This window comes from Brachyistius frenatus, unplaced genomic scaffold, assembly GCF_029030835.1.
Source record: "Brachyistius frenatus isolate BFR_SWC_R1_liver_20210118 unplaced genomic scaffold, ASM2903083v1 Contig_100, whole genome shotgun sequence".
In the NCBI taxonomy this organism is placed as follows: Eukaryota; Metazoa; Chordata; class Actinopteri; family Embiotocidae; genus Brachyistius; species Brachyistius frenatus.
In genome coordinates this window covers 1,310,001-1,335,423 of record NW_027210699.1, presented here as the reverse complement: position 1 = coordinate 1,335,423, position 25,423 = coordinate 1,310,001, and the positions used below count along the sequence as shown (strand labels likewise).

General features: G+C 39.1%; 1 protein-coding gene across 1 annotated transcript; it reads right to left on the bottom strand.

The window, feature by feature from the left end:
- Positions 1–183: 183 nt before the first annotated feature.
- aldh1a3 (aldehyde dehydrogenase 1 family, member A3) lies at positions 184–25,410 on the bottom strand. Its single transcript, XM_069711476.1, has 13 exons — positions 25,300–25,410; positions 25,016–25,120; positions 23,622–23,762; positions 20,303–20,432; positions 11,736–11,797; positions 8,316–8,444; positions 7,189–7,302; positions 6,029–6,131; positions 4,888–5,072; positions 3,348–3,512; positions 2,828–2,985; positions 1,865–1,939; positions 184–1,766 (listed from the first exon to the last, which is right to left on the bottom strand). Exons 1-13 carry the CDS (start codon positions 25,396–25,398, stop codon positions 1,697–1,699), a joined length of 1,536 nt encoding a protein of 511 aa, XP_069567577.1. The 5' UTR covers positions 25,399–25,410; the 3' UTR covers positions 184–1,696.
- Between the last annotated feature and the right edge of the window lie 13 nt (positions 25,411–25,423).

The window sequence follows — 25,423 nt, the reverse complement described above, 5'->3', positions numbered from 1 at the left end:
TTAAATAAAATAAATGAATATCCTGTCACATTATTGTATGTCTACATTCTTTACCTTTCTCTTTGTCTAAATCTATGTGTGTCTTTGTGTTCCCAAACACTATAAATCCAGTCATCAGGCTTCTTCTCGTGTAAAAGACTGAATATTCTTATAGATCCGATACAAAGACTGAAAAACAAAAAGTGTATTTGATTTCCTTTATTCAGAATTTCTATTTAAGTACAAAAGTAATGTGAGAAAATGCAGAGACAGACTTGTTTCCCATTCAAAACTTGGTTGAAAATAAAAAATAAAGAGCCACTATCCATGCAGTGATAACAGTGTTTCTATTAAAAGTACTAAAATATTACTGGTGAGGTAAATATTACCCTATCTGGGGTGAGAAGGAATGTTCTCCTCAGCAGAGACCACACAAGCTTAGAAATAAAAAGTGTATCTGCATACATCAGCTACTCGGCAACGACATAAGTTAACAGTATTTTTCTTTTCTCTTAGACCTCCCCATATTGCCCCATGTCCCAACTAATTAATGGAATTCATTTAAAAAGAATTATATTAACCAATCACTCATGATTAATTACTATATTTATCAAATATATTTAAGGACTGGAACAGACAGGTCAAAAATGTAACGTCATAGCTACCGGAGTATTTTAAACAACTTTTGAGAAAACAATCCCACATTTACTTCCAGTACTTTTCCTGTGGAGTAAAAAAGACGGAGCCAGCGAGTTCTGCCTGGAGACCTGTAAAGACTGAGGACGTCCTGGAAGACGGAGACACTCAAACTGTCCCGTTGGAAGTTTTTTAAAGTTGAGCTGTAGGTCTGAAGGAACCATTTCAGTCGAGCTTCAAGGTTGAATATTTGGATTACGTGTCACAATGTCGAGTCGGGAAAATGCTTTTCAGAAAATGTAATCAAGTCAGAGTGGATTAAAGAGAGAGAGGTGCAGCAGGTCAAAAGGATCTCCATGACAACCGGACACTACATCAGTGAAATAGAATGAGAACGAACAGCAAAAACAGACAGCGTGAGCTTTTTGGGGAACATCTGACCAAATCCACCGAGAGAGGTTCAACCTTATGAACCAGAGGTCGGCGGACAGCCAGAGAAAGAAGAGAGTAACTTTTATCCTCTACATTCAACACCTAGGTATCGAACAAGTGACACATAATTGAATCATATCCATGACAAGGAAGCAAAATTGTCTCTAGTTTGTGAGTAATAACTGTTAAAATTGGAATTTCTTGAAAAGAACTGCTCCATTTAAACCCCAAAAATATTCATTAACTATTAATTTATGACTGGAAATTCGATTCTTCGTGAATGTCGAATCGCACGCTCGGCTGTAGAAAACCTTTCTGCTGTGCTCAGCAGGTTAGTTAGTGACGTAACGATGCGACATCGTCTCTAGTTTCCCCAAAAGTATCACAATACGTACTGACTTCCAGGGAACTTCAGAATAAATTATTGAGATATTCTTTGGAAAATAGAAACCTTTAAAACAGAACATCACCAGTTTTTTTATAGTGACATTCACGAAGCTGTAAAAATCCTATCGTTACCTTCAGTATGTCACAGAAAAGGGGAACAGACGATGACTGATTTGGTCGGATGAATCGGTGTAATCCTTGAGATGACGTTGGGAGTGTGGCGGTTGGAGATGAACTGCGATGTCTGATGTGACGGCTCTTCTCACACGGTTTCACTCAGTTTGATGGTCACCGTTTTCACCTCGGAGTACTCAGCCAGGGCGTATTCTCCACTGAGGGGGGCAGAGACGACACACAGAGGTCAGAGAACGCACGCCGAACATGTATTGTGGACGAATATGAAATAGAAGAAGCAGCGATGGTGTCTTACAGCTCTCGTCCGTTGCCGGACATCTTGTACCCTCCGAAGGGAGTCTGAGTATGAAGGGCATTATAGCAGTTTATCCTGAACACAGAGAGCGAGAGAGTGAAGGCTCAGCGGTTTGTTGTCAGCGTTTCATTTGTTAATTAATCATATACAACCTTTTTCTTCTAAATAAACAAAACAGGAAAATGAAGGCTGGCTGGAATCTTTAGAAAAGAACAATTGTCTACAGTTCAGTTTTGAGTATAAGAAGCAAACATCAGTCTCATGTCGTTGCATTAGACACCACCTGAACACTCAATTTAAATAATTCAGGAAAATGCATTAAAACCCAGAAATATTGCACAACAAATCATGAATTTCCTCTAAATTCTGACAGGTTTTTGCCGACATCAGCACACGATTAGATGAACTGCCCAATTCGGACTAAGACATAAAATACACCTGACAATCCCAACACCTCCGTATGTTTTCATTTCATCTGTACACAGTAATAACTGTTCTTTAGCTCGGCCTGTTGTTTGTGCTAATGTCTGTAAGGTTTGATATGTGAGTAAAGAACTATAAAATGTTGTGATTCTTGTGTTAGATAAACTGTCCAATATACATAACAACATGCAGCAGCCTCTCACAACATATACGACGTGCACGTGGCGCTGCTGCGCATTGTGAGCGCGCGACCGGAGCAGTCTCGGTACTTATCGATCCACCCTCGCACATCATTTAACATTTTAACACCTCTCTTGCTTGTCACTACAATCCGTTTACACACGAAACAAGACTTTTCATCACGGCTCTTTGGTGTTCACATGAAAGATGCCCACTCAACAGCTGCTGGGGAAAAAAGGTTGATCAATCAGTGCCTGAATTTTCTCCAGTGATGTTTGTTTGACATTTTTGGATCTCCTAATATTGAATATGGAAATCAAATAGCCAGTCAAAGGTTCCCCTCTGTGGTCAAGGACTTACCAGACAGTGCCAGTCTCTAAGGCCGCGGACACAGACAGAGCTCTGTCCATGCTTGTTGTAAAGACTGCAGATACGAGGCCATACTGGGAGTCGTTCGCTCTCTCGACGGCCTCCTGCTGGCTCTTAAAGCTGAATATACACAAGACTGGACCGAAAATCTGCAACGGGAAAGATACATGTGAATATCCGTCACTTTTTTTTTATCTGAAGTCATGGTGCCGGCTGACCAGTCAAAGTGTTGCTCCGCGGGAGCTACCTACAATACTCAAATCAAATCAAAATGAAGAGAGCTTATAAATATCCGTTTGTATAGTTTGTGAGTTTCGTACTTTTTAATTTGGTTGTCAGAAACAGGTTTGAACTGTGACCTGTGTTTTCATCTCCTCACCAGTTGTTGGCTGGGCAGCCGATCTCTGTAATTTCAGTCCTTCTCCACCAGGTGGCAGGCTTTAGTTGACGCACACTGACACGATCACCGCCGCATTGCTCATTCTTAATGGAGTAAAAAGCGGTTGCTAACCTCTTCCTTGGCGATGCGCATGTGGTCTTTGACCCCGGAGAAGACGGTGGGTTGAATGAAGAGGCTCTTCTCGCCCACAGCTTCTCCGCCACACTCCAGCTGGGCTCCCTCCTTTTTCCCGCTCGCGATCAGATCCATGATTTTGTCAAACTGCTGCTGGTCGATCTGGAGGAAACATCAGGTGAGACCAGAAGACAAAGAAATGAGAGTTCAGTTCTGTTAAAACAACCCAAGTTCATGGAAATTCACTTGTTTGTTGTCCTACCAAAATATATCATACACATACTGAGACCTTCATCAAAGGGAGACTTTAGATTTTTAATAGATTTGCAAATTATGGGATAGTGAGTGAAGATGAATTAAGCCGAATTACCGAATCTGGATCAACAGCACTCATTTTCAGCAGTTTGGTCGATTTGACATATTTCTGTCTTGCTGTTAGTTAGTAGTTTCCTTTTTCCATAACTGTTGATTGTAAAGTGAAGACTGTTTGGACCAAATAGGGGCCCAGATTTATTAATAATAATAATAATAAAAAAAAGCAGTTCAGTCTATGTTATAGCTTGTTTATCTCCACTTTTAGCAAAACCATAGTCAGAAGAAAACAGCCACAACAAAACCGTATATTGACAGTATTTAGAAAGCTTTTTGTACGGTTTGTGTTGTTGCACTAAAGATCTGTTTTTAAGAGTCCAAACAAGGTCAGTAGCCCAATAATTGTGCTCGTCACATACGGCTATTCTAATATTCTAACTGGCCTGAGCCACAAATCAACAAACGGCTAACTTGACACCTTAACACTGTTATAAATGTCACATGGAGGTGTGCCAGGAAAGAGATTCAGCCTGGTACAATCCGTTACCTTTATACGCTCTCACTACACAACCGCAGCATTATCAGCTGTTTACTTCCTCGCCCAGACCGCTGCCCGTCGGTGGAAAGCAACGCCGATGTTAACGCCTGCTTTGCTTCTATTTTGCAGAGAGTTTCAGCCACTGTTGTGTTTTCTGTTCCATTCATCATAACAACAGGTGAGAATACGCTGCTTCCTCTTCCTCTAATGTTGGACTGAGACCATTGTGCTGTTTATAAAAATATCACAATCATACGCTGACTCACTCTCCCACACATCTGGTAGTGCAGAGTGGCATCATGAGACGAGCCGGGCCGTGGCCTGCTGGTGAGCATGCCGACCTCAGAAAACACTTGGACTAGTTATAAAAACTAAATTCTTTTGTTTAATTTTTGTATGTTTTAAACTAAAAATCTAATCATATTGTCCCTTTAAAGAACAGCTACTCTGCCTTCTGGCACTCATACTGCACGAGTAAGCTGCAAAAGAGTCAGATAGTTTATAACAAGTCCAGTTCATAGAGACCAATGTTGAGCAAAACAGTTGACTCCAAATCACTGATTTCCCTGACGTGTAAATAAGCAACAGTTGTGCTTAATCAACTTAGGTCTTCATAACTTGTTTGTTTTGAATTGTCATTCAAAGTTCTGATGTATGTGTAATCTCTGATGTAGAGTCTGTTGGTACCTGCGGCCCGTGTGATGTTCGGGGATCCAGCGGGTCTCCGATCACGATCCTCTCGGCTTGTTCTACGCTGCGACGCACAAACTCTTCATGAATGGACTCTTCCACAAAGACACGTGATGCAGCCGTGCAGCACTGACCCTGGTTGTAAAAAGCTCCTTTCTGGGTTTCCTCCACAGCCATCTGCACTGTAGACACACGCACACGCACACGCACGCGCGCAAACACACACGCACACACACACACACACACACACACACACACACACACACACACACACACACACACACACGCATACACACGCACAGTTGAAAAGAGCAATAAAAAAACAGACCAGTTGCTGGAGTTTTGAAAGTAAAATGTTGTCCCACTCTTGCCTGATTGAGGTTTTCAGCCTCTCAGATAGTTGTGAGATGACAGCAAAGATACTCAGAGGTAAGTTACGCAGGTTACCATAAAATGTAATTAAAGTGCAGTTACTATTCAAAATGTTGGTGATTATAAAAGGGTTACATATGAATATATTATTTTCAGTAAAAATAGTATATGTAGAATATAATATATTCATTCTGTTGCTTTGCATCTTTTGGACACGAAGGAACGCCTTCAGTCTACGTCTGTGCAGCATTTGAGCCTTTTTTTATTTATTGGTTGTCTTAATTGGATTTGCGCTGCCTCTTGTCTGCCAATCAAATCAAAGCACATTCAAATTAAAACTTTGCAATGTTAATTTAAGTGATATTGAATTGTAATAAAGGTTCAGTGTTGAGTATTGTTGTGAAGTTTACACTTCCTGGTTTAATTTTATTTTCTAGGACCTTTCAGCTCTATTAATCAGATGAAAGCATTTGTTGGAAAACTAATCAAAACGTAATGAAATGTCATTAATTAATTACTTTGATGAAATCATTTCATAAAGTCACATTGCTTATTATATTTTAAACTGCTGGTTTTTAATCTATTACATCTCAAGAGTAATTTCCCACCACTGCTGACACTTACGCTGCTGAAGTGTCACGTAATCATACAACAGTCCATTTTGCGACTCCAGATTTCTTTCTGAAATAATCCAGAGCCGACATTTCGATGTTGCAATTCCTTATTAAGAAAATAAGAGAAGGAGATGAAGAGCATATTTACTTACAGTCACAGTCAGCAAACACGATGCAGGGGTTCTTGCCTCCCAGCTCCAACATCACTCTCTTCAGATTACTTTTAGCTGCTGCTTCTTTGATCAACTGGCCAACCTGCACGCAAATAGGAGTCATACCTTAATGCATCATGTGTAAGAACAAAAAAGAACAAAAAAAAGGTCTTTCATTTGAAGAGTAATAAAACAAATGAGAGTTCGAATTTGGCAATATTTCTTAAGTCTTTTTGTTTCAAAACAATAAAACAATGATGATGAAATCTCTGAGAATACATTATTACAGTATTTGTATTGGAAACATTTCTCCAGATTTAAAAAAAAAAAATCACCCAGGAATAACCTGATTATTAACAATGATCAAGTTTCTTCTTAAAATGGTATTCTTGTGACAGGACTTTGCCCAACAATTTACATCTATTATAAAAGTGTTTTCTTATTTTAACTGCATTTTTTTTTTTTTTTTAAAGAACTTGTTCAATGCAGTCTAACTACATGATATGTTTTTAATGTGTTAATGACATGATGGCAATTCAGATTTCAGTGTGGTGAAACTGAAGAACAATGATGAGACATTGTTTAATCTCCTGGCTTGTTTAAATTATAATCTACCAATACAACCGACTTTAAATAAATAGTATTATCACACAGCACCAACCCTGTTTTTACTTCATTGTCTTCTATATTGTACTCTGTATTTTCTTACCATAGAAGCACCTACATTGCTGCAGCTCTAGAATTTACCATAATCTCCCGTCTGAAACAAAGAAATTGCTTCGTCCTGAAACACTGTTTGTATTAATGTTTGCTCGGCCACCCTGAACTCAAGCCCAATCAGTGACCAGTGGGCGTGGCTAAGCGCAATGATATTGAAGATTTTTTTTTTCTAGATGTATTTTTTGCAGCAGCGGTAGAGTTTCAGCACATGTGGTGGTCAAAGCCGATTGGTTAACGGCTTCTCCAATAGTTTTACATTTAACCCGAGGTCAACGCTCAGTAAGATGCAACACCTGGAAACGATTCTCTCTGTGACCACACCCATAAATTCATGCGGTGAATCTGGGTCTGGGAACACAAGGTGAAATGACTGCTGGATTTCATTCATTTATCAAAATGATGATTATGCAGTAGAGGAACATCGTCACACACTCGTTCACCTCTGTGGAGCCCGTGAAGGCCACCTTGTCGATGTCCTTGTGGCTGGAGATGGCGGCTCCTGCTGTGGAGCCAAACCCTGGAACGATGTTCACAACTCCTGGTGGGAACTCCGCCTCAAATGGCAAGCAGAGAGCACGTTAATAATACAGGAATCACACAATAACAAACAACAGAAGAAGACATTTGATCCCATATAAGCCTGCGTTATCACTCAGAGCAACCATATTAACAGGATAGGTTTTAAATCATGTTTCAATCGTCATTTCTAAATATTGTAATAGATTCATATTTATTTTTTGTAAACAACAAATGAGCAGGGCTGTAGCTATCCCATTTCTACAATGGATTATTCATGGAAAGGATATTACCGGCTGAATTCTTCATTTCTCAGTGTATTTAAACGTTAGTGCCTTCACATCATTTGCTGTGTAGAAACAGCGTTAAGCTAGATGCTTCTGGAGACAAACACAAACTACAAAAATACAACTAAATGGTTGATAAAGTAAATTTAATTCATTATCTGCCAAAGGAGGTGAAGATGTGTTTTCTTTTTATTTATCTGACTTTGTAGCGTTACCAGTGACATGGATTTTGCTCCTGATATCCTGCAGTCATGTGATTTTGGATCATATTTGCTCTTTAGAAATAAGAGAGTCAACATTGCTTGAGAGCTACATTTCAATTCACTGTCTAACATTTGAAAAGAAATAGCAAAAAGATGTAAATCTGATCAGACAGATGTGAACGTTTTATCTGCAAAACAAGTTTTATAGACAATGGATATATAAAAAAGTTTAAAACAATTACATATACATATGTATGTCTGTAATTGTTTCAACAATGACATATCCATATATATACTTCTTAAACTGGGATTATGATTGTATTTAGTGAAGAACGAGGACCTTTGGGAGCCTCCTAACCACATTTTGTTTTGCGTTCAGGTGCAGATTGCCTCACATGCAAAGAACAGTAACTCCCAAAATCATATTAAAAGCAGAGCATATTAAGCAATCAGTAGCAGGATATTCTATTTAAATATAAGCCCTGAATTTGTTAAACCAAGGTTTTAAATCTTAATTTCTCTCAACTGTCCATTTGGATCAAAGTTGAATTTAAGACCAACCTCTTTGATGAGCGATCCGACGTGGAGGGCCGTGAGGGGGGTTTGCTCCGCCGGTTTAATCACTACAGTGTTTCCACAACTCAGGGCCGGTGCTATTTTCCACATGAACATCAGGAGAGGAAAGTTCCACTGGAACAGACACAAGAAAACATGTTAGCTGTTAGCTCCTTCAGTCATATCGTCCCAAAGCAGCTGGTGATCAGACCCGAGGGAGTTGGTTTCTGAGTTTCTTAAGTGTAATAATTATTGGCCATTGATGAATAGTATATATTCAAACATACGGTTAAATGTGTTTCCATTAATTTTTGTAATCTTAAATAATATAATTATTGTAAATATCATAATATAGCAAAAAGCTTCTCATCAAACCAACTCGTAAGATTTTCTTTCAAAATAAATTCCTGACCAAATATGTTGACTTTCAAAGGTTTACTTTGCTGAACAGCGTGAGACTATTTTTTTTTAATGCTTATGCCTCCCAATAATTCCAAACTATAATCTAATTTATAATTATGACCTTGTGAAATCCTGAGGGTGCACCTGTTTTTTCAGCCTGCTGCTGTTTCATCAGTGCAAAATATTTCGTTGTGGTGCAAATGCTGCCGTTTCACTTTCCCCATCCAGATCTAAACGGCCGTCACAGGCCTACTTTGTTAATCATTTGGCCACAGACGCATGCTAAGAACTAGAAAAGTAGAAAACAACTCAGAACAAACTAAAGTACACTACGAAGACGTCACACAGTGCATGTTAGAAAGCTTGAACTAATCAAAACAGGTCAAAGTTAATACTCATCCACGATAACACACCTAGCGATCAGATTAAGCACATCAGTTATCATGAATGCACCATCCATGTGAGGAGTTTCCACAAACTTCCACAAAACCACATTTTAAATCCCGTTAAGATCTTTGTTTGTTGTTTATGTAAGCAGGCAGGGCGGAGCATGACCACTTTGGATCTGGCGGTCTAAAAAACATGCATTCAGACAGCCCGGGTTTCATGCCTGACATACTGAAGAAACCAACACCATCACCGTGCCAGATGGGACTTTCCCATTCATCGAGCAGCCAGCTTGAGCTGCAGGCGAGCGGCAGACGGGCGGGCGGAGATAGAGGTGGGAACGATTAGCATATTCATCAATCCACACATACTGAATGAGGGCAGTGGAGTCGAGTATCATCTGAGCCACTCTAAGACATCAAGGTAACATGTTTTAGGGGTTTAATCACCGCCATGGGGCTTCAAGGCCCCCCAGCATGCCAGTTCATTTTGTGCCTGCAGCCATGTCAAAAAATTGCTGCCAGGTGGCAACCCATGGTGACGTCACCTGTTGGGGAGTCCAGCATTTTGGCATTGCCATTTTAGTTTTGCCCAAGTTGGTCTACAAAAAAAGGTCTAAAAAAATAATTTTATTTCTTAACAAAAAATACCTCATTTTCAATCAGCACGGCTGAAAAACACCGGGAAGGGAAGCGGTTTGTGGTGAATGTGGTCTGATGAAAATGACGAATACTTTATCTGAAATTAGTTTTATAATAATTTAAGTTGTAAGAGATTGCACTTTGTTTTTGTGCGTGCAGTAGGAGTAAGTGTTGAAATAATGTCAGCCTATATTACTGTCACAGATTGTCTGTTTTGTAAAAGTACGTCACTTTTAAGAAGTGTTTGTCACAAGTTCAATACACAGATAAAAAAAAAGATTAGAACTCAAATATTCCTGTGAAGTGCAACATGCGTATTATCAAAGGAAGTGATATTTCTCTTTATCAGGTCGTGCCTGGATAAAAAAAAAAAAAAAAAATCATTTTTTTTTTCTCAAATTGTTTTATTTACCGCAAATCTACCACAAAAAAACTCAATTAAAACTCTGCAAATAATATGGCAAGTTTTAACAAATCAAATTTTGATGAGTACAATCACAAAAAAGCTTTTATCCTGTTTGTTTTTTTAAATTTTTGACTGGTTTGAAACACAAATATACTACAAACGCATCGAGTGGAAGTAAAGCAATATGCTTCGTTATTCTCCTTATATATAATTTTTTTTTTAAACTTTAACCAAGCGATAAACAACTGTCATAGCTTTATAATTTTGTTTGTTGTTATCTTTTTGTAATTGTAAAACAACCAAATCACCGTATATTTTGTGTATAAAGAGGATGAAAGAAAGTAAAATGTTTTTTTAATGAACGATCACTTTTATTGAAGTTTTCAATGTCAAGAGTAGATTATTTTTACGAGTCAACTCTAACTCTCACTGCCACAATCTCCAATTAAAATAATAACTACGTGAGAGGCACAACCTGGGGTTAATAATCCAGGCAATCCACACACCATCAGTAGTTTGGCTTTCCCAATAAACTACAAAAATATTTTGTCACATAGATGCTGGTGTGGACAGACTATACAAGACAATAACAGGAGCTCTCAATCATCAGTACTGGAGATAAAGGAAAGTAATCTAATCAAGAAAAGAAAGTTTTTTTTATTTTCCTCTTGCTCATTTCCACGTTGGAAACCAGTGGACAAAGAAGTGGGCACTTAAAGCCAAATTAGATAGAAAAACATGTGAGTGCTGCATGTTTATTGTTTAGGCATTGTTAACTTTTACAACCTTTTGGAAACGTTCAGTACCATTAAGGGCTCTTGGCATAACAAGTCTGGAGAAATGTTTCCTGTTTTCCTCTGACAGTGACTCATGCTGTGTGTATGCCAGCAGTACTTTCAGTAATTACACTACGTTCTACAGTATAAATTTCATTTTTATGATATAATCTTCCATGTCAAACAACAGCCGTTTTGTTTCCCTGTTACCAAAGCAACATTAGAGGTTTTAGGCTTATGCTCAGAAGATAGAAAGTGAATAGCTGTATTCTGTCATGAGGCAGAAATTGTACTCATGTGGAACACAATAGGGTGAACACCAAACGCTGCCCCACCCTAAATAAGTTATTATCAAGAGGGAAAAAAAAAATACATATTTCATATGTGTGAAAGTAAATCCAAGCAGCACAAGACTGGAATGGTGAGTTAATGCAAGAATGGCCCAAGGGGTTTAGTGGAGAGAAGGTATTGTTTAGGGTGAGCACAGATTAAGATGAGGCCATTTAACAGCTTCATTTTCCCCTTACATCCACACCGTGATTATAAATTGAGTGCAGTTACCTTAACGCTGCACATTTATGATCAGTGTTTGCTGGAAAGTTCCCTTTTTAGTGGTTTCAATTAGCCAATTTCTCAAAAAAGCCTGCTTTGTTACAGCAACGCAAAACCAAAGAAGCATTTTCCACTTAGACATCTATAAAAGTATTGACAGGACACCCCAACCTGCCAACAAGCTTAGTTATGAATTAATAGGCCAGTTTTGAAGTTATACATTACTGCTAAGAAACTCAAACCAGATCCCCTCTGAACTCACTGGAATGATGGCTCCACAGACGCCAACAGGCTCGTGTTTGGTAAAGCACAAGAAGGTTCCATCTGTAAAACAAAAGGAATAGTGAAGTAAGTTTGATCAATTATATTGTAATTGTACGTTTGATTTTCTTACAACCCAGTTTCCAAAAACATTGGGACGCTGTGTAAAATGTAAATAAAAATACAATGCAAGGAAGCAAAGACGTTCAAATCACATAAACTTAAAAAAAAAACAAATCCAATGTTGAAACGAAGAAATTTTGTTTTCTGAAAAATGTATGCTCATTTGAAATTTGATGCCAGCAACACGTCTCAAAAAATTTGGGACAGGGACAATAAAAGACTGGAAAAGTGGTGTAAAGCTAAAAACAAAACAAAAAACAGCTGGTGGAACATCTCACTACTAATGTAAAGTTAGATGGGAACAGGTCAGTAACTACTGCGAACAAAAAGAGCATCTCAGAGAGGCAGAGTCTCTCAGCAGTGAAGATGCTGAGAGCTTCACCACTCTGTGAAAGACTGTGTTGGCAAATAGTGAAAACATTTCATAATAATGTTCCTCAACGTAAAATTTAAACAAATTAGTGGATTTCATCATCTACGGTTCATAATATCATTAAAAGATTCAGATAATCTGGAGAAATCTCTGAACACAAGGGACAAGGCTGGAAACCAATATTGGATGGTGGTGATCTTCGGGCCGTCAGGCAGCACTGCATTAAAAACACACTATTCTGGAGTGGAAATCACTGCATGGGCTCAGGAACACTTCTGAAAACCATCGTCTGTGAAAAGAGTTCATCTACAAATGCAGGTTAAAAGTCTACCATGCAAAGAAGACCTCAATCAAGGTTTTTCTCAGTCCATGTGGTAAATGTGTTCTTAATTTATGGATCCAAAATACTCCACATTTTAAAAGAAATAGTGACTTAATAGGTCGCCACCTCGCTTATCACGATTCACTTTCTTAAGGCCTTTGTATTTTTTAATTGGTCTGATTTGTTTGATTTGACCATCGAATGGTACAAAGTGTGGAGCAAAGATTGGCAGAAATGCAGGTGACACAGACGACAGCCCGATTACTGAATGATGTAATTATCCCACAGAATCCCTGACGAGTGATGTTTGAACATGTTTTATGGGGTGTTTTTCTGTTTGGCCTCTGATGAAGCTGAAAGGTGAAATTGTGAGCTTTGATTCAGCATAATGTCTGATTTAAAAAGTCCTTTTCCTTCAAGCGAAGACAATCAAACACAATGAAAAAAAACAGCTTAACAAATGGAACAAATCAAAACTTGAGGAAAAGCTAGGAAAAGAGATTGAAATAGAATCACCACCTTGCAGTTAGATGCCTCTGCAGACCAGTCAAGTTACAGTTGACACGTCCGTCCAGACTCATAAAATATGTAGTTAAGACTTTGAAGGAATATGTCCAATAAATCATATTATAGTAGAACGCGAAGTTGTTGTCATGACAGCAGACAATGCTTCAAATATGAAGCTTAACATAAGATCTATACAGTCACCAGTTTCAAATAGAATCAGTTCATTGTTGAAATCGAGTAAATAAAATGTACTGCCAAATTTGAAGAGATGACCACAAAGTGTTCCCGTGATATCGCATTCACGAGAATGGAAGGATGTGAGGTCACTGTGACCTTGACCTTTGACCCTTGTCCCCCAAAATCTAAAAAAGTACATCTTTTGGACCAAGTGAACGTTTGTGCCAAATTGGGAGAAATTCCATCGAGGCATTCTTGAGATATTTTGTCAACGATAATTGGACGGATAGAAACAAACAGACAGCTGGATGGACAACCTGAAAACGTAATGCCCCCAGCGTCGGCTGTCATCGTCGCTAACGCTCCAAAAATGTGAACGAGCAAAAAGCTTAAAGGGGCATTTAAATTAAAACATACAGATTAACTAAAATTATCCACAGAAAGTGAAGGAATGACAGTTTGGACGTTCTGTCAGAGACAAATACGGAAGTTAGCATGCTAACCAGCTAGTTCTCGCCTGTTCTGTCTCATAATATCATTTTATACCCCGAGAGTCACTGTAGCGTCCACTCTGCCCTCAGTCCAACTTTAGAAGGAGAAATACTGGAGTCTAACTTCTGGCTATTAAGAAAGAAACTGTAAACAGAACAATGACTGAAAGTTTTGGCAAAACAAGAGTTAATGATAGTGTATCTTTTTACTGCAGGAGAGTAAAGGAATGAAGTTTGAAGCTGAATTTACACCGTTTCCTCTAAACTGCAGCGTGAAAAGCTGTTAATGCTGACGGTGGGATTTAAACTTTACAAATTACACTTTTAAAGTGTAATTTCTCACTGGGAGATAAGTCATCGCATGGAGGTCATCATTATGTTCTGTTGGCTACATGTTCACGTGTCCATTTGTTTTTTTTAACGCACTGTGCTTGTTTATTTGCGTAGAGAGGTGAAGTGAGATCATGTGGGGAAGCATGATAATGCAAGGTGTGTGAAAATAGGCACTTTGAGCAGTCCACTTGTGATCGGACCACCCAGGACATTTGTTAATGCCAGGTAGGAACCGGATAAAATACTTAATACTACTTCATACTTAATACTTTGTTTGTGATGACAGTCTGGTTTAGTTGTGTTTCATTTCAACAGATAGCACCCAGGCATTGTCAGATAGGCACCACAGTTAAGGTATTGTGAATTTTTTTATGTCTTGACTTTTTCCCCTCCTCCTGACCCACTAAAACAGAACCCTCTTTGTGTTCTGGGACCTTCAGATTTACAAATTAAGCACTGGCTGTAACAGTAGCACCAGGAAACGTTACGACGGAGCCCACGACGTGAGCACACATGGACACTAATTATTTTCACCAGCAGAAATGTGGGACAAAAGTTCTGCACTGCAGGTTTAAGTTTCCCAAACGCTGTTTCCCGATTCCTTTGTGTTATTCAACTTATTTAGCTTCAAGTGCAATATTTAGGTCGTATTATTAAGCCGTTAATAATCTTTTAAAGTATACCACTTTTGGCACGGGTTAAACCTCTGAAAGTCATTTCTTGTCAGACTGTCACTGAAGTCCGAAGTGGGAATGCTTAGCCGTGGTGTTGACTGCTTATGTGTGTTAACAAGGTAAAAAAAAACTTGAGTTTCTATCAGAACACTCCACCAACTACTAACAGCTTATACATGGACTTATCAGAGACTCAGCAAATAACTGGTCAAAGCTGGCCTCCTGGTCTGCACCACTGACCTTCTCCGGTTTCTCGTAAGATTGATCACAGACCGCAGACTCCCCTAAAACAGGTCTAATCTCCAGGTGCCTTTATCCTGGAGTCACCAGATGAGTCCATGTTCAAGTGAAGCTTACCAAAGGTTGCTGTCAGTGTGTAACACAAGATTCAGACAGGTAGAGTGAGGAGCATTGTAGTGCTGCTATTCTAATCCCTCTCATTATAAGCCAACACACACTGATATGTTCTGGCCAAATGTACGTCAGGTTGTACATACAACTGTTGGTTTTATTGTCTCCTTTGTCCCAGCTTCCCTTTGTCTCTGTCTCAGTCAAGGTTATTAACAGCGTTGGGAGAAAGAATCTTTAACACTATAACCACCAGTGGGTCAAATTTAACCACAGCTGTTTTTTTTGATTGTGTTCAGCTTTGTCTAAAGAAAATATTCAAGTCCCAGTGTTTCCCCTCCTCGGGAAGGCTGGCCCGCCAAAGGGACCTCCCACCCTCTCCAAAAGAAATAAAATACGAAAGTACTCATAGAACTTCAGTTACGTCCAGCAACTACTATTTTGTTACTTAGGTCCTCTGCACCTATTTTCATTTCAGCTCAGTGTGAGAGTCGCTCATGCATTTTTTCTGTCACCGAAAGTCGTGCTAGTTTTTCTGTTTCTCTGAAGGTGGACGCAGGTGAACGTTGCTCGACCTGATGAACTGCACTCGTTACGTGACTGTAAATAAAAAAGCTGCAGTAAAACTATTAAGCTATCAATGGACAAACCGCAACCTCAAACTGCTGAAAGCTAGATAACAATATCAGCATGTTTTAAACACCCCCAACATGTATCTAATTTTAGCGTGAGTGATCCCGATCTGACCAGAATCGGATCCAGAGTCCCAAAAGTGATGCAATCCCACTTGAAGATGAGTCTACTACAACATTGGTACAAGTGGTGCTAGCCTGCATACTTTTTTTTAAATAGTGTGTGTTCTGTAGCCTAATTCAAACACACACACACACACACACACACACACACACACACACACACACACACACACACACACACACACACACACACACACACACACACACACACACACACACACACACACACACACACACACACACGCAGTGAAGCGGCACAGTCTACACACTTTTCACAAATAATCTTTTATTCCTTTCAGTGCAATAATATAAATGTAACTTTTCTGAAATACGCCGTACACTCTCAGAGTTTACAGTTTATAGTTTGAAGTCGTCGTCATCAGCGACTACTTCAATGTTGGCGCAAAATGTGTTTGAGCAATATTTTTTCTTCCCCTGATGTTTTGTGATCAATGTGCTTCATCAGTTTGCGTCTTCGCTATGCATCTGCTGTTCTTTATCTGTTTTTTATTTATTTGATCTGTGCTGTTATGTCTGCTGTTTTTTTCTATGAAGCACCCTGTTACCTTGTTAAGTTATATATAAATACATTTTGCACAATGTCTTTGTGCATGAAGTTGATCAATATATCACATAAACAATTTTTAAGTAGCGTAAAAGGACTACAACTAACATTTTGGTGTGTTGAGTTAATGAACCCTGTACCTTAAGCTCATTCTAACTGCAGTTAAATTTCACCTACAGTGTTCAGTATACAGCAACCCTTGATATCGTCAAATGTTATGATCCTGTTATTGTTATTAAGTGTGGCCACGACTGAAGTTTCTATAACGAAACACAAATCCATCGACGATGACTTAGGCAGAAAAATGCTTGATCTGCACGCCGTGAAACTACATAACAGTCTGTACTGCAACTCTACCGTGAAATCGTGTTTCTGAGAAGGAAATTCCACTCCACATTCCCAATTTGTATGTCACCTACGACAATGCAGCTTTCATCAAACAACAACTCTTCTCGATGACTAATAGCGAGACTGCTCCAGTATAACGCTGGAGATTACTGGCTGAGCGGCTGCCGACTTAGTGGGCGTTCAACCAGCATTGATTGTTAATCCTCACAGACTGTTGCACCTCACTGATTACCATCTCAGCCTCTTCCTCTTCCTTTTGTCCGACTGTGCCCGTCATCTGTCACCACTCTTTTGGGATCTAATCAAGAGGAAAAGGCAATCGTGTTTTGTCTATCTTCTGTCCTGCAGACGAGACGCAGAGCGCAATCTGACGAGAAGGGGAAGTATTAGGAGGCTGGATGAGATACCACCCAGGGACGAGGACAATCCTGAGCCGGGTCAAGTCACTTGCTCTGTAGTAATTAGGATGTTTTCTAGTTATGGTTATAGAGCCCTAGAGAAGAGAAAAAAAAAATCACTTGTCTCTCAGTAGGCACTGAAAACACATGTCATGTGCTCTTTCAATTTATCTTGCTCATGCACACTCACAGTTCGCAATATTGTTTCAGCAGCAACAAAAAATGTGGAAAATTATATATTTGTGAGTATAAATTAATAATGCTTTCAAATGTATGATTGAACAAATGATATAAGTAATTATTGACATATAACACTGCTACTGCTACTGCTATGACATTAGCTCAACTTCTTATTTCACTTTTTAGGGTTTAATTGACTCGTTAGGACCTGGAAGTCAGATCCAGAATAAATAAAAGCAGGGAAAGTTTCTGAAACGCGATTCTATTTCTACTTGTGGCTGGAAGAAAAGGCAGTTAATGGGAACTGTGGAAGTCAAAACAAGATCTTGAAGACCAAGAAAACTCTCAGATTAAACTGCACATCTGCTGGGCAGAAAGACAAAGCACCTTTGGACAACGTCATCAGATGACCGCAAAGGACCTGCAGAATGCGTTCAGAGTTTCTTCAAGGAAAAGTAATCAGAAGACAACTTTACTTGCAACCTAGTCACGCATTTCAAGGTCTGGAGTACGCACAGTCAAATATGCTTACAAAAGAGCATGGAAAATAAAGGTCTGTGAGGGAGAGTGAGTGAAAAATCCTGTATCAAGAAAAAAAAGACCACAACTGTTTGCAAGCTAGGATATCTGCCAAAGAGAGGGTTATGTTGCTGGTATCACATTTAAAACAAACATATATTTGTCATAAAACAATCAAATTTCTCAGTTTCAGCATTTGGTATGTGGTTATTGTTCAATTTTCAATTAAATGTGGGTTTAAATGATTTGCAAATCATGACATTCTGTTTCTATTGTCATTTTACACTGTTACTCTCCTGTTCCTGTTGTTCATCACCTAACCCTGTAAAACTTCCCCAGTTTCCCTGTTTCCCTGCCAGATTGTCTTTATTCATCCTCGTGTGTTAATTCGTTTTACAGCATTATATTCTTGTGTCAGCGTGCTTTCACAACTTCCTTGTTTGGTCAGGATCTTTGGACTTTTCCGTTTGGTCTAATCTATAATAGCAGGTGTGAAAGGTGCCACCAGACCACCAATCGAATCAAAGGATGGAAATTTGGTTCAACCAAAGGAGGTAGTCTCAGTCCAGATCAAATTAAACCAGGGTTTTGCTCGTTTGCAGTGTGAAAAAGAAAGGGAAAAAGACTTCACAACTACAAGCAGGTGTTGACTACTCTGATCAGTGGGGTCCAGAAGAAGAAGCGCCAACCACACACTGACCTCCCTCAGTGTCCACCCCACCCATTCAACCATTACCTGCAACACCTTAAAGTCAGCCAGCTCCCCATCCTGAACCATGGGAGCCACAGATTGAAAAGTACGATGGCGTCCCTTCCACCTGCCACTCTTTCTGATTCTATTTGAGCAAAGATGGCCATCATGACTACCAACATCATGAGGGGTGGAGCAGTGACTGGGCCACAGCTAAATGGGAAAAACAATTCAACATCTTTTCTTTTTGGGAGGGTCTGGATTTTTGACCACTGCCTTAAAGACCAGGAAGCAGCCCAAGGACTGCAGACGCTCCTACAAGAAAGCCGACAGGTGGCCTATACTTAATACCCCATAATGACAATGTGAAAATATGGTTTCAGAAATTTAGTAAAATTCACAAATAAAATCTTTCACTAAGTATTCAGACCCTTTATTCAACAATCGGTAGAGGCCCTTCAGGCAGGAGTTAAAGCTTCAAGTCTCCATAAGGTCTTCAAGCTTCAGGCAGTTTGGTCGATTCTTCCGGGAGATTCTGTTAATCTCCTTCAGACTGGACGTGAACGGTCTTTAAAGTATCATCTTCAGGTGTCTCCATAGATGTTCTCTGAGGTTTGTGTCGGGGTCTTAAATGGCTCATTTAAAGACAGTCAGAAACTTGTTCTGAAGCCACTCCAGTGCTGTCTTGGCCGAATGCCTTTGTTCACTATGGTTCTGAGCGATCTCCCTGTCCCTGACACAAAGCACCCTCTTAAAATGATGCTGTCACCACCATTTTCTACCACAGGGATGGTATTACCCAGGTGATGAGCAGCGCCTAGTGTTCTCCCGACATACTGGCGTAAGTTCTATCTCAAAAGTTCAGTTTCATTTTTTTTTTTCATTTTAGTCACCTCCTTCTAGTCTCTCTACCACAAAGGTCCGAGTGAGGGAGCGCTGCTGCGATGGTCGTCCTTCTGTGAAGTTCTCGGATCTAAGCAGAGGACTTCTGAAGCTCTGTTGGAGTAGCCATTGGGCCCCTGGTCACCTCCTTGGCCGAGGCTTTTTTTTTTTTTTGCTTGGCTAACTCAGTTTGGCCTGACAGCCAAATCTTGTCCAGGTGGCTCCAAACCTCCATTTCACAACTATTGCTCCCAGGAACACTCAAAGATTTAGAAATGGTTTTACACCCTTCCCCTGATCTGTGCCTGACTACTACTACATTGTGGAGGTCTGACATAGAGTGAACTTCTAAACTACATTCATGGATGGATTTGTTGGTATACTTACAATATAAAATTAAAACAAACAGTTTTCTCTGAAATTATTAGAAATTGACGAAAGTAATGGGCCGCCGTCGTTGTTTATTGCACGTTCAATAAAAATCTGAATTTGTGACTAACTTTTGATTCAACAGAACATCACTGCAAAACAAACAAATAACTTCTGCAGCTCAGTGCTGTTAAGATGGACACCAACCACGTTTTGAGACATCTCACTGATTATTAAAGCAAACAGGAGGCACCTGACCACACTTCCAATTGCCACACCAAAGGGTCTGAATAGTTTTTATGAGGAACATCATTTTTTTCCCCCAAAACTTGTCTTCACTTTAAATTATGGGTTACAGAGTACAGATTGACTGGAAAATGCCAATTATAGTCGTAAAATAACATCACAACAAAAGCGATGGGGTCTGAGTACTTTCTGAGAGACGATATATATTTGAATACACATACACACCAACTCTACGGCGTGAAAGAGGAAGATGACGCACACACTCACCGACAGGCAGACTCTTGCCATGAATCTTGTCAGCCCAGCCGGCGTAGTAACGAAGAGTTTTGATGCTTCCTTCCAGGTCGATGAAGAAGGACTGCAGGAAGGGCTTCCCTGTGTCCAGAGTCTCCAGGGTCTGGAGAATCAGAAAAACTAGCATCAATGGACAACACACTTTGTTGTTGTTTTTTTTAGCTCTTTTGTACATTCAATCAATATCATAGCAAACTAATATCTACCCTAAAAAAAATGTGATGTTAATAGTAAATAATGCACGGGTGTCACAAAAAATGAAATATTCCTCAGACCCCATTAAAAAAGAATAATTTAAAGGATAATTATCATTTATTTCAACTTAGACCTTATTTCTGTAGCTTTTTTTGGCTGTCACATAATAAAGAACTTAAATACGGCTGAAGTTCAGGTGGTCTTGTTACTCATCGCTTGTCTTGCATTTAAATAGTAATAGACTACTGAAGTAGATAAATGCAACTTATTCCCTCAATTTTCTGCCCCAACCAAAGAGGAAATCTCAGGTACCCGTGAGAGTATAAAGGGAAACTATGGCAACGCTGAGGTTAACGTTTCTTGGCCATGATCAGGTGTCACCAGACTCAGCGTGCACCCCGACATCAAGTCCGTCAGCCCTCGGAGCAGGCTGACCGGGTGTGTGTCTGTCTGGTGGACATGGTGGAGGGAACAGGGTTCTCCACACTGACTAAAATCATTTCCCATGACCTATAATGAAGGAAAAACCAATCCGCCTTAGTGTTGGTCAGACCAAATCCAGCCACATTATTTTATTCACAGCATTTAGCGAGCTGTATTTACAAATTTACAGGTTAAGAGTAAATACTGAACTTTTTTCTTTTTTTTTAACTGTTTAAACAATATACTGAGCAAAATATTTCATAAATGGGAACAAAATTAATAGATATATGTCTCCTGCACGCTCTTTACTGTTGCCGTGGCAGCGAAAGGATCCCTCTTCTATAGTTCAATAGCAGTTTTACAAACTTTGCATCTGTCTTTTCTGTCGTTTACTCACCCAATCCTTTAAGTCATTATTTTGTATCCAAAGATCTTGCATTTTTTTGTTTTCCTGGCAAATTTGCCTCCATTAAAAGCAAACCTTGAATAAAGTGATTGTTGATGCGCAGAAGGGAATAAAACCTCTCAGGAAACTAATTAAATAACATAATATAGAAAACTACAAAGAAAAATACTCCATGCAAAATGTTACAATTTGAACTAAATTCCATGATAGTTGACTTTGTTTTAAAAAATGATTGAATTCTGTGACTTTGCATGTCTAGAATGAACTTTTTATAATAAGTTCCATTTGCTAGTGGGAACACTGTCATATTGACTGATCTGAATAATTCTTGGTGTGTAGAGGTACAAAAATAAACAGCATTTTACAGGAAAGAATCTATTATAAGAGAAAAATATGAAAAATTTAACAAAAAATGTACATTCCAGTAAATACTTTCAGAAAAAAAACAATGTCATCATCACAAATGAAAATGTTGGAAAAACAACAAAAACAAGACAAAACCTCTAATAAACGCCCTCTTGAAGTGAATGGTCTCTATCACCTGCAAGGCCTCCTGCACTGTGCAAAACGCCCTTAAATTCACTGTTGGCCATCTACTAACTGTTTTATTGCTTTGTTATATAAGATATATAAGAAATTGTCATACTTGTTTGGTCCTGATAATTTCAGACGTAATTTGGGTGATTCCATGAGTGTGAGATGGGTGATGAGGTGGTTCCTTTGTGGAGCCGAGGCCACAGTGGTTCAGTGCAGTGTTTTGATGCATGGCAACAAGTCAAGCACGTTAAATGAAGTTAGTAATTGATTATGTTTGAGTGTGTCAGACATAATTTACCATGTATGCTGCTCCTTTCCAACATCAACCCCATTTCACCGGAGTTGATGTTGAGGCTCAGCTTCAGCAGACACTGAATCCACCTAACTACTTTACTGCACCTTTAAATGGGCTCAATCTGGTCCTGATTTCTTCAAACATAGCTGGGAAATCATGGAAATTAGCCATAACCTACACACTACAACTCCAGAGCATGTTTACAATTAGCAGTCATATGCAATCTGGATTTATTACTTCACTCCCATGTGTAAGGGTTCATTTACAAAACCCAAGTCTTCATGCATGCTGGCAATTAAACAGTGAAAAGACACAGAAACCGGGATTTCATTCCAAACTATAACTATAACTATGCTACTCTCGAAATCGAGAGTAGCATCCAACAATCACACAGAGAGTAAAACACACAGAGAAAAGGGAGACAGTGTCTTGATGTCATGCAGTTATATCTACAGGCCAATCTCTGATTTGAAGAAGTCAGCAATCACTGCAAGGAAAGTCCCACAAGTTTGTTTCTTATATTACAAAATTTGAAATACTAGACACACTTTTGACTGCACTCCACTTATCGGTTGGCTATTAGTTACTTGGCAGAATGATATTTTATAATTATGACTATTAAGAACAATAAACTACCCAGAAGTATGTAAACACTCACAGCCATCTCCACGTAGAAAATTAAAAAGCTGACTGCAAGTAAATGCATCATAAATAATAATTTAATAATATAAGACATTTAATTGAGGAGGGATTTGTCTGCATAATGAAAAGGCCCATTGTGTTCATTTTCCTTATGATGCTGTTTAGACTGTAAGTAAAATGTAGAATGCAAAACTTACTCAATGAATTGTGGTTTTGTTCTTTTTTTCTTTGAGTAGATCATTTTGACAACTATACTCACTAATTATATAATTTTTCAAATCTGGAAATCAGTGATGCTCATCTTTCTCTCACCAGCACGGCAACATGTTTAATAAAAGTCTGTGGTGGAGCACGATGATCAAACAGTGAGATGTTGTCACTAAGATATCGACCAATACAAACGTTTTTTTTTATTTTTTACTTATCACCAAACTTTTTTCAAATATATAATTTTGAAACTAATATTGTGCTTAAAGGATGCTGTGCTCTTTTTCTGCTCCCCGTTTTCCATCTTTCTGATTAACTTGTTTGCCTAACAACTAAACTGCAGCACATCTTTAAAAATCCTAATCTATTTAATATTTAATCTGTAGACTCTTTCTGAAACTGTCCATCCTCCAACACCTTCTCAAGAACAAATTAAGCACAGCTTTAAAAATGCTTTTATATATGTGTTGTAAATGTGTGCTTTACTGTTCTGTGAGACTTCAGAAAAGGTGACCGCAGCTGTCTGCACAGCTTTAAACTGCTCCAGACTTGGCATGCGTGTAGAATGAAAGCGAAGTGTGACCCACCGCCAGCAGCAGCCGGTCCCTCTCCATCAGGTCGGCCAGTTTGTGCATCAGCCTCCCGCGGCTGGACGTGTCCATTCTCTGCCACGGAGAGCCTCTCCGCTGGGCCGCCTTGGCTGCCTCCACCGCCTTATCCACATCTTCCTGTACAGAAAAATTCCTCAGAATAAAGTGCAACCTTGCCCAGACACGTAGATCACTCGTTAATCACTCTATCTCTGTTAAAAAAAAAAAAATAAAGAAGTTAATTAGGAAGCTGGCTGCGTCAATTACACACTCCTACAGTTCATCTCCAGGACTGACCTCTGAAAGCTTCACGGACAGTTTGGAAATCTTAACTGGCCCTTTATTAGCAGAAGTACTAAGAGTGGTGGTGATGGTAGAGGAGACCAGGGACGGTTGTGACACCTTCAATATCTCTAATCAGGAACAAGCTGGAGTGATCACACTGAGTTTACATATACTCAAATACACTGTCGCCTTGCTTACCAAAAATGAGCCACATGTGAAACTCCCTCAGAAAACTACAAGCAAATGTTACTTTAACTTTTTTTTATCTGATACAACTGTCCCTCAACCAATAGCTCAGTTTAATCTCATTTAAATATTAAAAACCTAAAGGCCTACACACACTGAATTATATTCTGAATCAATAATAATCACTTGCATCATAATAGTCAGCAGAAACACATGTAATCTCATTGTGTCAATATTTTTTCATCCATATAATATTGTTGCAATATCAATATCAAGGGATTTGGTCAGAAATATAGGCTTAGTGAAATATGATTTCGTCAAATGGTATCTACAACGTAAATTATAGACAATGTCTTTCATTTTTGAGTATGTGATTGATTAATTATATATATTTTAGTCATGTTACCTTGTAACACTGGAGTGTCAGTACTTAAACTGATTTTGCAACCCCTAATTTTTTTCATAAAACCACTTAAATACATTGTCTAAGTAGCTGACACATTAAAGCTTGTAACATTGGGTATTGCAGTGTAAAAAAAAAAAAAGAAGCTGTATTTATTGGGGAAAAAGCTAAGAAGTGTTCCAACTGTCCCTTACAACTCCCCTACATTTATTTTTAAATATTTAGGTTCCCACCAGAAATGTCCCGTGGCTGTTATGAGGGGAGGTGGAAACTCTGTTTGTCAAAAACTATTTTGAGGATACAATACTTGGCAAAAAAGTTCCCAACTATTTGATCCAAGTTTTTCATTTCGTGAAGCACAGACATTCTGACAGACACGAAAATGGATATTTAAATGAAGTGTGGCAATAAAGGCTAATAAGGTCTTAATCGTTCAGTGGTAGAAAAGTATGTCAACCCACATTAAATTCAATTCATATTATTATTATAAACTGACGTAAAGTCTACTGAGTCTCACCGTATCTGCCTCTTCAACATCGCAGATCTTGACACCTGTCGCCGGGTTGAAAGTTGGAAAGATCCTTCCTCTGCTGGAGGAGCGCCACTCGTTGTTGATGAAGATCTGTGATTGATCAAAAAAGGGTTTGTAATGTCTTTTCTTTTCTTTTTTTTTGTGCCCAAAGTGACACCTGACACCTGTTCATACCATCACCAAAGTTACAAACTCAAGTAAATACTTTTTACTGTCAAGTCACTTCCAAACTCAACCTGAACCTGTTTCCATGAGGGGCTCCATATTACCTTGGTGTACCGGATCGCCGGCGCTTTGACAGGCTGAGGAAAAGCCAAAGATGGGGTTCCTTCTGCCACTCCGTTCTCCGTCGTTCCGTTCTGTGCCATTCTAGATCAGCAGTACAGTCCAGAG

What these genes read in the sequence shown, in the direction of transcription:
- aldh1a3 (XM_069711476.1), bottom strand. Translation starts at nt 25,398, where the DNA reads ATGGCACAGAACGGAACGACGGAGAACGGAGTGGCAGAAGGAACCCCA. An exon ending in TGGCAAGAGTCTGCCTGTCG is followed by an intron (nt 11,798 to 20,302) that starts GTGAGTGTGTGC and finishes TTTGTTTTACAG; the next exon opens with ATGGAACCTTCTTGTGCTTT. An exon ending in CGTGTTTGCTGACTGTGACT is followed by an intron (nt 5,073 to 6,028) that starts GTAAGTAAATAT and finishes GTGTGTCTACAG; the next exon opens with TGCAGATGGCTGTGGAGGAA.